This window comes from Berghia stephanieae, chromosome 10, assembly GCF_034508935.2.
Source record: "Berghia stephanieae isolate SIO BIC M18660-M18661 chromosome 10, UCSD_Bste_1.3, whole genome shotgun sequence".
Classification (NCBI taxonomy): domain Eukaryota; kingdom Metazoa; phylum Mollusca; class Gastropoda; order Nudibranchia; family Aeolidiidae; genus Berghia; species Berghia stephanieae.
The window spans coordinates 4,068,876-4,084,322 of NC_088369.1; the positions used below are offsets into that span (position 1 = coordinate 4,068,876).

Genomic DNA, 15,447 nt, shown 5'->3' on the forward strand with positions numbered 1-15,447 from the left:
TGTTGCATTGTTAATCAGCTATATTAAGGCCCACTATTATATCAATGTGTTAATGTGCTCGTCATTTGGCCTGTACGCATTCACACATACAAGATACACGCATATGTATTGGAAGTTTGTCTATATGTGTGTATTTGCAAACGTGCATCTATTTTACATAATGTCTCCCCTGATGCTTTGTTGCACTCAAAAGATATATAATGTATGTTTATGTCTCTTGTAAACTTAGCTGGTATGCAGAGAGCTGGCAAAAACGCACCCGGCGCTATGATGTTTAAGGACATGGGTATGGACTTTTTTTTTAGAGTGACACGTTGTTGTTTTGTTTTGTTTTCTTGAAACAAGAATAATTTTGCACAGTCGTTTGTTTTTGTTTTTGTTTTTGTTTTTGTTTTTTGTTTTTTGTTTTTTTTTTAGTTTTTTTTTTTTTTTTGTTTGGTTATTTGGGATTTTTTATTTAGTTTTATTTTTGTTTGTTTTGTTTTTATTTTTTTGTTGCCATTATTTATTTATTTATTTATTTATTTATTTATTTATTTACATTTTTGCGGAAAGGAGGGGTTCTTGTGTGTGATTCTTTGTTTTTTTTTTGTTTTTTTTTTTGTTTGTTTTGTTTTGATGTGTTTTTGTGCAGTGATGACTGGTACTTTGACGATTTGGATGTAGTTTGGATGAAGTAGCCAACTAGGTATGCTAATTATTCAGCCAGAAGACATCGTTTATGGAAATAAGCAACTTGATCGATTTCAGCTCCAACAGAAAAAAAAACACGTGTGATTTGCATGTTAATGTGGATGAGAATATACAATGTCAATTAACTTATGTCTTGCAAAATTCATTCCTGCTCCGAGATGTGTTTTGACAAGCAGAATGACATTTTATGACGTCCGAGATGTGTTTTGACAAGCAGAATGAAATTTTATGACGTTCGAGATGTGTTTTGACAATCAGAATGACATTTTATGACGTTCGAGATGTGTTTTGACAAGCAGAATGAAATTTTATGACGTCCGAGATGTGTTTTGACAAGCAGAATGAAATTTTATGACGTTCGAGATGTGTTTTGACAATCAGAATGACATTTTATGACGTCCGAGATGTGTTTTGACAAGCAGAATGAAATTTTATGACGTCCGAGATGTGTTTTGACAAGCAGAATGAAATTTTATGACGTCCGAGATGTGTTTTGACAAGCAGAATGAAATTTTATGACGTCCGAGATGTGTTTTGACAAGCAGAATGAAATTTTATGACGACCAGAGGAGGATTGTATTTTTTTTAATTCAGAAAAGTGCTCAAGAAGTCGAGGAGAACGTGCTCAAGATAGACATAGAGTTTGAAATCACTTTTTTTCTTTCTTTTTTTTAAATTTTTTTTGGAGTGGTGGATAGTTCATACGGTAAAGTCACGCTCTCCCCGGCCAGGCGGAGTTGTCGAACCAGTAAGGTCCCGGGTTCGAACCCCCCTATCACCGCCGTGAAATTGTTATTCCCTGTTGTCTTCTGGCACTTTTCCTACTCACTTCATTTCTTGTTATTATATTTTTTGCACGTTTTTTGAGAGTGTTTTTTTTGACTTGCTGTATGAAGATTAATATTCCAATCATGTTTGAGATTACTTTTACAGACCTGTCAAGCACAACGAAAAACTCGTAGAATTACGAAATTTTGGCTCCTATTTCATAACTTCATGAGTATCTCTACGTCATTAAAACATACTGAAAATGAAAGTTGATGCCAAACTATTTAAGTTAAAGGGGTTTGAAGTGTTATTTAATCATTGTGAAGGTAAATTGTTGATCTGTAAATTTAACCGCAGCGACTGCAATTTCAATCTCCTAAAAACTACAAATTTTTAGATTTTCAAGTCGGTAAGTCTGCTTTTGTGCGGCAATGTGGTCTTGTGGTATGACACTCGCTTTCGGATCGGAAGGTCCTGGGTTCGAGCCAGCCTCGCTCGGCACATAGTTGAGTCCTTGTCACATTCTCTCCTGCCCTACACCGGTGTAAAACGAATACCTAGCCGTTAACAGCGTTATCTCTGTCCGAAAAAAATTGTAATATCGCCTATCATGCGTTATTACAGTCCCGTTCCTAAATATTAAATATTGCTGTTTGCCAGGGACCTCTTGTAAAGCGCTTTGAGCACATTTAGTGATATTGCGCTATATAAAAAACTCATTTTTTGGAAGGGGGGAGGGGGTTGTTTTGTTTTTGTTTTGTTTTTTGTTTTTAGATTTTGTTGGTAGTTGACTCACTCAACCTTACCCGTCTATCTCCATGCTGTCCACTCTCCAAAGAGATGTTTAGCAACTTTCAAAATTGAAAGAAAAGATATCTAAATCTCAATTACTCAATCTAACTGAAAATAGTCTTGCACGTAGTTTTATTCAACTACAAATATCATGTTAAAATTTATAAACAGTAGTATATATTATTTAATACGCTTATAACCTGCTGAAGAAGAGTCTTTAGCCCGAAACGTTCCGTGTTTTTGGTATATTTGTTCTTTTTCGAAACTATTCTTTTTAAACCTTTCCAATTACTCATTTACTATAAATAATTGCGATACGTTGATTATTTATTATTTTGATTGTGTTAATCATGAGAAACTATGGGAAACTCTCCTGGAGATGAACTTTGATCCTAGAATTAGAAACCTGATAAGATCCCTCTATGAGAACCAACAATCAGCGGTACAACTAGAAAGCGGAACAACAGAATGGTTCAAAGTTACAAAAGGAGTAAGACAGGGATGTATTCTATCACCCCATTTGTTCAGCATTTACACTGAAGGTATAATGCGAGATGTGGAAAACGATGTCAGGAGAAGTAATTACAACGAACCTAAAATGCAAGGTCTACCATAAAAGATCTGAGGTACGCAGACGACACTGCACTATTGTCCACAACACCGGGGGACTAGAGAATCTAATAACATCTGTAAAGGAACATAGCGAGACCAAAGGCCTTAAGCTGAATATAAAGAAGACCAAAATCATGAATACTGACAAATGCAAAACAGATGCCATCATAAAAATCAATGGAGAAGAAATAGAAAGAGTAAAGAATTTTGAATATCTTGGAGCCAGGATTGAGTACAACGGGAAATCGGCCCCAGAGATCAGGAGGAGACTAGCAATGGCAAGATCAAAGCTAGAAAAGATGAATAATATCTGGAAAGGGCAGTGCATTCAAACAAAAATCAAAATCCTCAAAAGTGTTGTTTTCCCAACTGCAACATATGGATGCGAAGCATGGACTATCAGCAAAGCAGAGAGCACAAAGATCACAGCTTTTGAAATGGCATGCTACAGAAAAATACTCAGAATATCATGGACTGAAAAACAAACAAACAAAGAAGTCCTGAGAAGGATCGGAATAAAATCACCAATTCTTCTTCAAACTGTAAAGAAATTGAAACTAAACTGTTTTGGCCACACGACTCGCCACGAATCATTAGAAAAGCACATTCTGCAGACAAGGGTAGACGGCAAGAGAGGAAGAGGTAGACCAACAAGAAGCGGGGAACAAGATATATGTGAATGGCTGGGAATGACAACAACTCAAGCAAGTAGACTGGCGGAAAACCGTAATCTGTTTCGCAAGAAAGTTCGGGAAGCAACGTCCTACGCAGGATCAGCTGACTAGATGATGATGATGATTATTTCCTTAGTGCGATGCATGCACAGATATTATATAATTAACAATGTGAAATTGAATGTAAGCTTCGATTTAATAAACGAAAACAGATAATATGGACGTTTCGGGTTTCCCCTTCATCAACAAAACAGGATGAATGAAACACTACAGACGAATGGGATCGTGAGATAGTGGCGTTTTTTAAGGTGAATAAACAAAAACATCGACATGGGGCAGGAAATAGTATTGTGCTCCTTTGCAGGGGCGTGGCCATATTGGTTGATTTGGTGCCTGGCACCGCATCCATCTTTTAAAAATGGATTACAGCATTTTAAAAAAACAACTGAGAAATGGTTTGACGAGCTCTTGCTTACTTGAGTAAGTCTTTTCTTTTAATTTTCTTTCTTTCTTTTCTATTTACAACTATACAATGTTTTAAGTCATTTTCTTCTGATGCTGGTACCAACTTATTCTGGTAGCATGCCACGCCGCTGCTCCGTTGTAAGGAATATTTTGTAATATTATTATGTCAACCCTAACTTTCCATCCTTACCAGTGAGCCCAACATCCAGCATCTCCACGGATGTGTATGCCTCCGATTTGATGACAATGAATAATACTAAGAAAAATAAGAGAAAAGGAGAGGGTGGTGGAGGCGGTGGTGGAGGCGGTGGTGGAAAAAACAAAGACAAAGAGAAGGGAGGGGGAGGAGCTGGTGGTGGAGGAGGAGGAGGAGGTCCAACTCCAGCGGGGTCAGGGATCCACGGGTCCGCCCCTGCCACTGCTTCAGGAGTCCCTGGAATGGCTCACGGCCCCGGAGGGTCGTCGTCCTTTTCTGGATTCTTTCCTCCTGAAGGTTGGATTGGCTGTTTTTCGCCGTTCGCCCTTGTCATTACTACGCATTATATAATATTTATGTGACCCCTCGTCTCAAAACGGTATTATGTCGGGATGGACCAGATGCTAAAAAGTCAATAAATGATAGTTAAAACTGGTCAAAATATGAAACGTTGGTATTTAGCACAGTAAAAATTTTAAATATGATATTCCTTCCTGTAAAGCATATAAACTCAACTTAAGCATGATATTTCTGGCTACAAATTCCATTTTCAGCATCTTAATCATCCGGACTTAATACCGTTTTGAGACGTTGGGTCACATATAAATATACCATTTTCATTATTTATCCTCTGTAGTATAGTACTCGCCGGGTTCTAACACGGCCGATTTCCAGCTCGCTGGAGCTGGGTGAACGAATGTATCGTTTGCCTTTCATGAGCATCGTATTTCGGCACGCTCGGATTCCAAGCACACTTTTTTGGCTTCGTCTGAGAGCGCGCTAGAATCCGGCGAGTACTATATTATTATCATAATATATAATCTACTTGCCGTTATAATCCTTGCAAATACAGCCTATACCTGCTATCCATCCGCTGTTCTTCCCTAGATGTTCGCCTACTTTATCAATCCACCATTGTTGTGCGCTTTACACTTTTATTATGTATTTAATTTTTGACGCAATATTATCACAACATATCTTTTTATTCTATTATATGTCTTGTGATTTAAGTGGACCTTCTTTTACTGTTATAGTATTCCAAGGTCGGTAGAGTGTGTATATGTACACATGTGTCATTATAGTATTCCAAGGTCGGTAGAGTGTGTATGTGTGTACACATTATGTGTCATTATAGTATTCCAAGGTCGGTAGAGTGTGTATGTGTACACATTATGTGTCATTATAGTATTCCAAAGTCAGTAGAGTGTGTATGTGTACACATTATGTGTCATTATAGTATTCCAAGGTCGGTAGAGTGTGTATGTGTACACATTATGTGTCATTAATATAAGTGTATGTTAAAATCTTGCAAAGTCAGTAGAGTGTGTATGTGTACACATTATGTGTCATTATAGTATTCCAAAGTCGTAGAGTGTGTATGTGTACACATTATGTGTCATTATAGTATTCCAAAGTCAGTAGAGTGTGTATGTGTACACATTATGTGTCATTATAGTATTCCAAGGTCGGTAGAGTGTGTATGTGTACACATTATGTGTCATTATAGTATTCCAAGGTCGTAGAGTGTGTATGTGTACACATTATGTGTCATTATAGTATTCCAAGTCGGTAGAGTGTGTATGTGTACACATTATGTGTCATTATAGTATTCCAAAGTCGTAGAGTGTGTATGTGTACACATTATGTGTCATTATAGTATTCCAAGGTCGGTAGAGTGTGTATGTGTACACATTATGTGTCATTATAGTATTCCAAGGTCGGTAGAGTGTGTATGTGTACACATTATGTGTCATTATAGTATTCCAAGGTCGGTAGAGTGTGTATGTGTAAACATTATGTGTCATTATAGTATTCCAAGGTTAGTAGAGTGTGTATGTCTACACATTATGTGTCATTATAGTATTCCAAGGTCGGTAGAGTGTGTAATGTGTACACATTATGTGTCATTATAGCATTCCAAGGTCGGTAGAGTGTGTATGTGTACACATTATGCTTTATTATAGTATTCCAAGGTCGGTAGAGTGTGTATGTGTACACATTATGTGTCATTATAGTATTCCAAAGTCAGTAGAGTGTGTATGTGTACACATTATGTGTCATTATAGTATTCCAAAAGGCCGGTAGAGTGTGTATGTGTACACATTATGTGTCATTATAGTATTCCAAGGTCGGTAGAGTGTGTAATGTGTACACATTATGTGTCATTATAGCATTCCAAGGTCGGTAGATTGTGTATGTGTACACATTATGTTTTATTATAGTATTCCAAGGTCGGTAGAGTGTGTATGTGTACACATTATGTGTCATTATAGTAATCCAAATTCAGTAGAGTGTGTATATGTACACATTATGTGTCATTATAGTATTCCAAGGTCGGTAGAGTGTGTATGTGTACACATTATGTGTCATTATAGTATTCCAAGGTCGGTAGAGTGTGTATGTGTACACATTATGTGTCATTATAGTATTCCAAGTCGGTAGAGTGTGTATGTGTACACTTTATGTCTCATTATAGTATTCCAAGGTCGGTAGAGTGTGTATGTGTACACATTATTGTCATTATAGTATTTCAGTCGTAAGTGTGTATGTGTACACATTATGTGTCAAACGTAGTTTGAGGGGAATTTTGATTTTAGTCTCTAGAGGTACGAATAACATTACAATTTAAAAAAAAATTAAAAAACACTGCATCCCATGTGTTATATTATTAATTTTCCTTATTAAAGGAGCATACAGTATCCAGAACACGTTCACATAACTAAGATATTTATCCTTATGGGATGTCAGGATGAATTTTGTGTGTGTGTTTTTATTTTTTTTTTTGTGTGTTTTTTTTTTACTTAGTTTTCTTTTTTTTTTTAATGTCCGAAACGTTTATTATTATTGTTTAAAATATTGAATGAGCAAGGCCACTCAATACTGAAATATACTCAATGAGATGATTTGTCTAGCTCTAGCCATGTTTTAAATCAATCAAAGTTTGAGCAATTTTTTTTTTTTTTAAATTTTTTTTTTTTTTGCTATGAACAAGTTACCCTATGAAAAGATATTATAAAAGCAGCAAAGAAAGTCCACCTTTTTTTTGTAAATAAGATTATCAATATTCCTCTTATTATTATTATTATTGTTATTATTATTTCTTGATAATCTCATAGATGTGTACGTCGCTAGCTTCGCTTCCAGTATTCTCCACACCTGCTGTCTAAAACTCAATAATAAATTATTGCATTGTTCTTCTACTATGCTTATGTGCCATTATAATATCATATCATATAATATTATTTTTGATTATATATTATTCTGCCGTGCGTGGGAAAAAAAACACGTATTTAAAATATTTGACCCGAAAAATCATCCTTCAAATATTGATCGTTTAAAATGATCCTCAGCTTGCCAACAACAAAAAAAAAAAAACAAAAGAAAAACCAAAATCAAAACCAAAAAAAGAAAAAAAAACAACTCTCAACCCTGGCAGTTCAAAGACGTTCCAGGTTTGAGATATTTGTTGTTGTTGGCAGAAAAAATCTCGATCACACCCGGGATCGATACTCAACCGACTGAGCTATCGGGACCTTGGTTGTTGACAAGATACAGGTACTTTTTATCGATCGATATTTGAAGGATAATATTTCGGACCAAAAATTTTAATAAGTATAAGCGTTATTTTTTTTTTTTTTTTTTTGGGGGGGGGGGGGCGGTTAGAGAATGGCGGTGTGATTGTTTGATTTTTGAAAATCTTTTTATTATTTCATGAGTATCATGGAATGTCAGCAGAATTTTGATGTGGTCCCAATAGCTCAGTTGGTAGAGCGCTCGTCTCACTCGCAAAGGGACCTAAATCGACCCCGGATGAAGTCGAGATTATTTTTTTTTTCTTCTTATCCCCTTGTCTACCCAGGAGCGATTGGATAGCGTCCTATCCAAAGGGTATTGCTATTGTAGTGCGAATTTCACGCCATATAAAACTATATAAACTTCGGCTCCATAAGACAACAAATGGCTCTGATGGAAGACATAGTGATAGTGAGTTTAGTTACACATAACATACAATGTGGCATTTGGAATTGGATTCAGTAGTCTGATGTCACGCCGCCCGGAAACGGCGGCCATCTTGGTTCTAAACAAAGAAAATAATTACTTTTTATTCTTCATGCTGGCTAGAACTTTTCATATGCCTTGTGATCTGAATGTGTAAAAGTCAAAACATGATCAAATTTATGTGTTTTATTTCCTCTGGATATGCTTTTATGCTCGCCGGGGAAATATTTCATACGGGCGTCCGCCATTGTTCCAATAGTTTAGAGCCAGTGTTACTAGGTTACCGTGCGTCATTAGGAAGGAAGTGACGTTACGACTGTTGAAGAGTATTGGACGATTACTCACCAGAAGAGACGTGTAGTAAGATATTATTCAACCCTAATATTATTATATTATGATATGTAATTTATTTCCCTTTTGCTTGATTACCTCCTCTTCCGCCTCTCTCCCCCCCCCCCCCCCCCTCCTAGCTTTCCCATTCCCCTTCCTTGTTTGTCACACCCACACACTCCTACACACAAATGCACACACTCACATACACTGATATATATATATATATATATATATATATATATATATATATATATATATATATTATATATATATTATATATACACACATATGTTTATTATTATATATATATATATATATATATATATATATATATATATATATATATATAGAGAGAGAGAGAGAGAGAGAGAGAGAGAGAGAGAGAGAGAGAGAGAGAGAACATTGTACTCTGTTTTGTTTTGTTGGATTCAATTCGGTTTTCTTGTTTTTTGTTTTCTTTTTTAAATTTTTTATATGGAATTAATGATGCAACATTCTTTGATTTTACTCATTTGATTTAATCTCTCATTTATAAAATGATATTCCTATTTTTATACCACCATAATATACACATATATTTATATACCAATGCTTACCTATATATATTCTTTGCGACACAATCTCGGACACACTTGAATGTATATTGATTGTCACATCATGTATAGCACATATCACGTATTTTGATACACTTTGCACCCATGCTCTTACACCGTTTATAATACGTATCTTGATTATTTATTTTTTTAGAAATGAAGGTGTGCGCTTCGGCATTTTTTAAATTCTACCTTTATTTTATTTTTATTTTTTGTGTGTGTGTGATAATCATTCATGTCTTTGACACAACATATAATTTTGTTTATGAATTCATTTTTCAGTGCACGACTATTTATTATAAAATATACAATTTTGTGAACTGTATAATCTTTTTTTTTTGCATATTCTACGTACTTAATTAATATATATATATATATATATATATATATATATATATATATATATATATATATATATATATTATCACCAATTAGATATTTTGTTTTGTAACTATCTTCGTCACCAACACTCCATTTTTCGTTGTCTGTAGAAGAATTCTTTCATTTTTTTATTTTTATCAGATAAGTTATGTCGATAATTTTAAAAAGATTAACGACGCCATTTAAAAAGATTAGTTAATACTTTTATTTGAGGTTGGGGGGGGGGGGGGTTAAGTGGAGTGGTCGAGTGGTTAATATACTGCATGTGACCCGAAAGGTCCAAGATTCGAGCCCCGCTTCCGGCTCTTTCGTTGTATTTTTTTTTTTCTTGGGCAAGATTATTAACCCCCTAATTTGCTCACTTTGGACAGCATGGGTGATTCCTGTTGACATCAGACATCTTGTTTGATGAACTATCTTTAATCCTTTGTGGAATGCCTAAGCGACGATATCTTATGATGTCGTGGCGGGAGGGCATAATTTTTGTTTTGTACTTCAGTTATTCTGTATTTAAAGTGTGCAAGTCTGATAACACCAAATTACGCAATGATTCATCATCATCATTGCCTTTTTCACCCTGGGTCAGGGTATAGGCCACAGACAAACAGTTTCCATCATCATCATCATCATCATCATCATCATCATCATTGCCTTTTTCACCCTGGGTCAGGGTATAGGCCACATACAAACAGTTTCCATCATCATCATCATCATCATTGCCTTTTTCACCCTGGGTCAGGGTATAGGCCACGGACAAACAGTTTCCATCCTTCTCTGTCCTGAGCTATCTTTTTTATCTCATTCCAGGTCTTACCACTTCTCTGTATATCAGCCTCTTTAATTCTTCTCCATGTTCCTCATGGCCTTCCCCTTGATCTTCTGCCCTGAGGGTTCCAGTCCAATACTTTCTTTGTTATAGTGGAGTCGTTCTTTCTAAGCGTGTGTCCAATCCACCTCCATCGTATTCTTCCTATTTCCTCTCCCAATGATTGAGCTTGATTTAACATTTTCCGTAATTGTTTATATATATATATATATATATATATATATATATATATATATATATATATATATATATATATTATATCCTTTGCGTTGGTTTGAGAGTATTTCCATTGCAGCAATGAGCCCCCATAACACTTTGGGTTATCAGACCTGTAAATAAGTATACGTCTGGCTGTAAAAAAAAAATTGTGTGTGTTTGTGTTTTTTTGTGTTTTTTTTTTTCCTGAGGGTGGGGGGGGGGGGGGGGTTGGTGTATTTTTTTAACCGATGAAAGAAAGCTTGCATCTTTAACCATATCATATTGTCTTTTTTAAAAATTATAAATTTATAATTTACACATATAAATTCTATTCATTGCTAACTTGCATTATAATTTTTTAATATGTAATTTTACCTTTGATATTTTACTTTTTTTTAAAGTTATGACATTTTTTTTTGTGAGAAAAAGATATTGATACAAAAACTTAATCAGAAATAAGGTGTAGAATTCAGGCATTGATCCTATTAAGTCTTTTATGCTCCTTTATCTAGTATTTTTTAAAATCATTTTTATCTATTTATTTATTTATTTATTTATTTATATATTTATTTATTTACTTATATATTTATATATTCATTTTCTTTGTTTTAAAATTTGATATTGTTTATCTCATGACAAATTAAACACACGTTGACAAAATTATACCATGATAATTTTATGATGTTTTTTATTGGTAAGAGTTCGCTAGCAGTATTTGATTTATTTGAAGAATTGGTTAAATATGAATTGAATCTATAATATTTTGCGTTTGTTTAAAGAGTCATTTCCCTACAACAATGAGTTCATAATAATAGGATTCAATAGTCTGATGTCATGTCCGCCCGCCCAGCAACCAGCAGCTTGGTTCTAAACACAAAAAAAAGCCTTTGAGGCAATGTTTAGATGGGAAAATTAAAAAAAAATTCCCTGAGCACATGAAACTAATGTGTTATCAAAATTAATCTTCAATTGTAATGATTTCTTTTTTCTATTTATATGTTTAAAATGTAATTTTAAAAAATCAGTACTTTTTGTTCTTCACCCTGGCTAGAACTTTTTCACATGTCATGTGATCAGAATGTATAAAGGTCAAAACTGTGGACTGTAAAAAGTAATAAACAAAAATCAATATAACAGCTTCAAAAAAGAACAAAAATACCAAAACACGGAACGTTTCGGGCTCAAAACCCATCTGCCAACAACAAAAATCAACAACGGAGATCTCTGTCGTCTATCTGGAATTTAGTATTGTATTAAAAAAAAAAAAAATTAAAAAAATTGAGCATTTATATAGCGCAATATCCACTTAACGTGCTCAATGCGCTTTACAAGGGGTCCCTGGTCAACAGCAACATTTAACATGTAGGACGAGACATGACGCCTGTTAGGCGATATTACAATTTTTCGGACAAAGACAACGCTGTTAACGGCCAGGTACTCATTTTACACCTGAGTACGGTGAGAGAATGTGAGTAAGGAGTCTTTTCCAAGGACTCAACTATGCGCCGAGCGAGGCTCGAACCCAGGACCTTCCGATCCGAAAGCGAGTGTCATACCACTAGACCACAAAGCCGCACATTTATTAGTATTAATGCCTTTATTTATTTATTTTTTTTTTTGTTGACTGAAGAAGGGTTTTGAGCCCGATACGTTCCGTATTAAGTGTTTTGTTCTTTTTTTTTAAGCTGTTTAATTCATTTTTGTTTATTATGTTTAACTGGTTTATTTACTAAGACAAAGAGTAGACGGGTGTTATGAATGATATTTAATTTTCCAATATTATTATAATTCAACACTATTTATTTTACAAAATCTGACTATCGTCTTGTTCCTTCTTTGTCACTCACCACAACCCAGTGGCGAGACAGATGAAGACCATCAACTATCAGTTGTCCTCGCAGAGATGTCTAGAGGAAGGCTGGACACTCCGAGCGCCCAGTCCACTGGACATGGACGATTTAGATGCTGAAGTGTTTGAACCTGAGCCCTTACATCCTGCTATGATAGCCTCTGGGAAGGTAAAGCAATCATATATATATATATATATATATATATATATATATATATATATATATATATATATATATACATATATATAGAATTCTCTTGTCCTTTAGTTCTTCATCACAAGATATTGTCTCGCGGGCATTCCTTTGCATTTTGCGATAGACTAGCGTCCTGTCCAATGGGTAGAAAGCAAGCAACTGCTATTGTCCGTTTCGCGCTATGGAAACCGGGATAAACTCCGGCATCACGGGCCCAATGGATCGGAAGGACTAGTGGTGTAAGATACAAGTTCTGTGAAGGTGTGTGTATGAAACAGTGCCAGACGAAAAGGAAAGAAAAATACAAGAAAAATAGAGAACATCTAAATAAAATCAGCCTGCCTCGACTGGAAGTAGTAGTAGTAGTAGTAGTGGTAGTGGTAGTGGTAGTGGTAGTAGTAGTAGTAGGAGTAGTAGTAGTAGAAGTAGTAGTAGTAGTAGTAGTAGTAGTAGTAGTAGTATAGTAGTAGTAGTAGTAGTAGTAGTTAGTAGTAGTAGTAGTAGTAGTAGAGTAGTAGTAGTAGTAGTAGTGGTAGTAGTAGTAGTAGTAGTAGTAGTAGTAGTAGTATAGTAGTAGTTAGTAGTAGTGTAGTAGTAGTAGTAGTAGTAGTAGTAGGTAGTAGTAGTAGTAGTAGTAGTAGTAGTAGTAGTAGTAGTAGTAGTAGTAGTAGTAGTAGTAGTAGTGGTAGTAGTAGTAGTAGTAGTAGTAGTAGTAGTAGTAGTGTAGTAGTAGTAGTAGTAGTAGTAGTAGTAGTAGTAGTAGTAGTAGTAGTAGTAGTAGTAGTAGTAGTAGTAGTAGTGTAGTAGTAGTAGAGTGGTAGTAAGTAGTAGTGTAGTAGTAGTTAGTAGTAGTTAGTAGTAGGTAGTAGTAGTTAGTGTAGTAGTAGTAGTAGTGTAGTAGTAGTAGTAGTATAGTAGTAGTAGATAGTAGTAGTAGTAGTAGTAGTAGTAGTAGTAGTAGTAGTAGTAGTGTAGTAAGTAGTATAGTAGTAGTAGTAGTAGTAGTAGTAGTAGTAGTAGTAGTAGTAGTAGTAGTAGTATAGTAGTAGTTAGTAGTAGTAGTAGTAGTAGTAGTAGTAGTAGTAGTAGAGTAGTAGGTAGTAGTAGTAGTAGTAGTAGTAGTGTAGTAGTAGTATAGTAGTAGTAGTAGTAGTGTAGTAGTAGTAGTAGTAGTAGTAGTAGTAGTAGATAGTAGTAGTAGTAGTAGTAGTAGTAGTAGTAGTAGTAGTAGTAGTAGTAGTAGTAGTAGTAGTAGTATGTAGTAGTAGTAGTAGTATAGTAGTAGTAGTAGTATAGTAGTTAGTAGTAGTAGTAGTGTAGTAGTAGTAGTAGTGTATAGTAGTAGTAGTAGTATAGTAGTATAGTAGTAGTAGTAGTAGTAGGTAGTAGTAGTAGTAGTAGTAGTGTAGTAGTAGTAGTAGTGTGTTAGTAGTAGTAGTAGAGTAGTAGTAGTAGTATAGTAGTTAGTAGTAGTAGTAGTAGTAGTTAGTAGTAGTAGTAGTAGTAGTAAGTAGTAGTAGTAGTAGTAGATAGTTAGTATGTAGTTAGTAGTAGTAGTTATAGTAGTAGTATAGTAGTAGTTAGTAGTAGTGTAGTAGTAGTAGTTAGTAGTAGTAGTAGTAGTAGTAGTAGTAGTAGTAGTGTAGTAGTAGTAGTAGTAGTAGTAGTAGTAGTAGTAGTTAAGTAGTATAGTAGTAGTAGTAGTATAGTTAGTAGTAAGTAGTAGTAGTAGTAGTAGTAGTAGTAGTAAGTTAGTAGTAGTAGTAGTAGTAGTAGTAGTAGTAGTAGTAGTAGTAGAGTAGTAGTAGTAGTAGTATAGTAGTAGTGTTAGTAGTAGTAGTAGTAGTAGTAGTAGTAGTAGTTGTAGTAGTAGTAGGTTGTAGTAGTTAGTAGTAGTAGTAGTAGTAGTAGTAGTAGTTAGTAGTAGTAGTAGTGATAGTAGTATAGTAGTAGTAGTAGTATTAGTAGTAAGTAGTAGTAGTAGTAGTATGTTAGTATAGTTAGTTTAAGTGATAGTTAGTAGTAGTAGTAGTAGTAGTAGTAGTAGTAGTAGTAGTAGTAGTAGTAAGTTGTAGGTAGTAGAGTAGTAGTAGTTAGTAGTAGTGTAGTAGTGTGTAGTATAGTAGTAGTAGTAGTAGTTAGTAGTAGTATAAGTATAGTGTAGTAGTAGTTAGTAGTAGATTAGTAGTAGTAGTAGTATGTGTAGTAGTAGTGTTATAGTAGTAAAGTTGTAGTAGTAGTAGTATGTGTAAAGTGGATGTAGTAGTAGTTATGTAGTAGTAGTAGAGTATAGTAGTAGTAAGTAGTAGTAGTAGTAGTAGTAGTAGTATGTGTAGTATATAGGTAGTTGTAGTAGTAGTTAGTAAGTGTATGTTGAGTAGTAGTAGTATAGGTGAGTAGTGTAGTAGTAGTGTGTAGATAGTAGTATAGTAGTAGTAGTTGTTAGTAGTAGTAGTAGTTAGTAGTAGTAGATAGTGATTAGTAGTAGTATAGTAGTAGTAGTAGTAGTAGTAGTAGTAGTAGTAGTTAAGTTTAGTAGTAGTAGTTAGTATATGTGGTAGTAGTAGTGTAGTAGTGAGTAGTAGTAGTAGTAGTTGTAGTAGTAGTATAGTAGTTGTAGTGTAGTAGTAGTAGTGTAGTAGTAGTAGTAGTAGTTAGTAGTAGTAGATAGTATTAGTAGTAGTAGTAGTAGTAGTAGTAGTAGTAGTAGTAGTAGTTTAGTGTAGTAGTAGTGGTAGTATAGTAGTAGTAGTAGTAGTAGTAGTAGTAGTATGTAGTTAGTAGTAGTAGTGTAGTAGTAGTTGTAGTAGTAGTAGTAAGTAGTAGTAGTGTAGTAGTAGTAGTTAGTAGTAGTAGTAGTAGTAGTAGAAGT

At 34.6% G+C, this 15,447-nt stretch overlaps 1 protein-coding gene across 1 annotated transcript in view; it reads left to right on the plus strand.

Annotated features, from left to right (window-relative positions):
• Nucleotides 1–15,447, plus strand: part of LOC144956097 (uncharacterized) — a gene marked incomplete in the record, with an annotated part of 68,157 nt that overhangs the window by 37,022 nt on the left and 15,688 nt on the right. Inside the window, 2 exon segments of the mRNA XM_078886445.1 lie at nucleotides 4,198–4,497; nucleotides 12,388–12,548. Coding sequence (XP_078742571.1) covers nucleotides 4,198–4,497; nucleotides 12,388–12,548 — 461 coding nt within the window.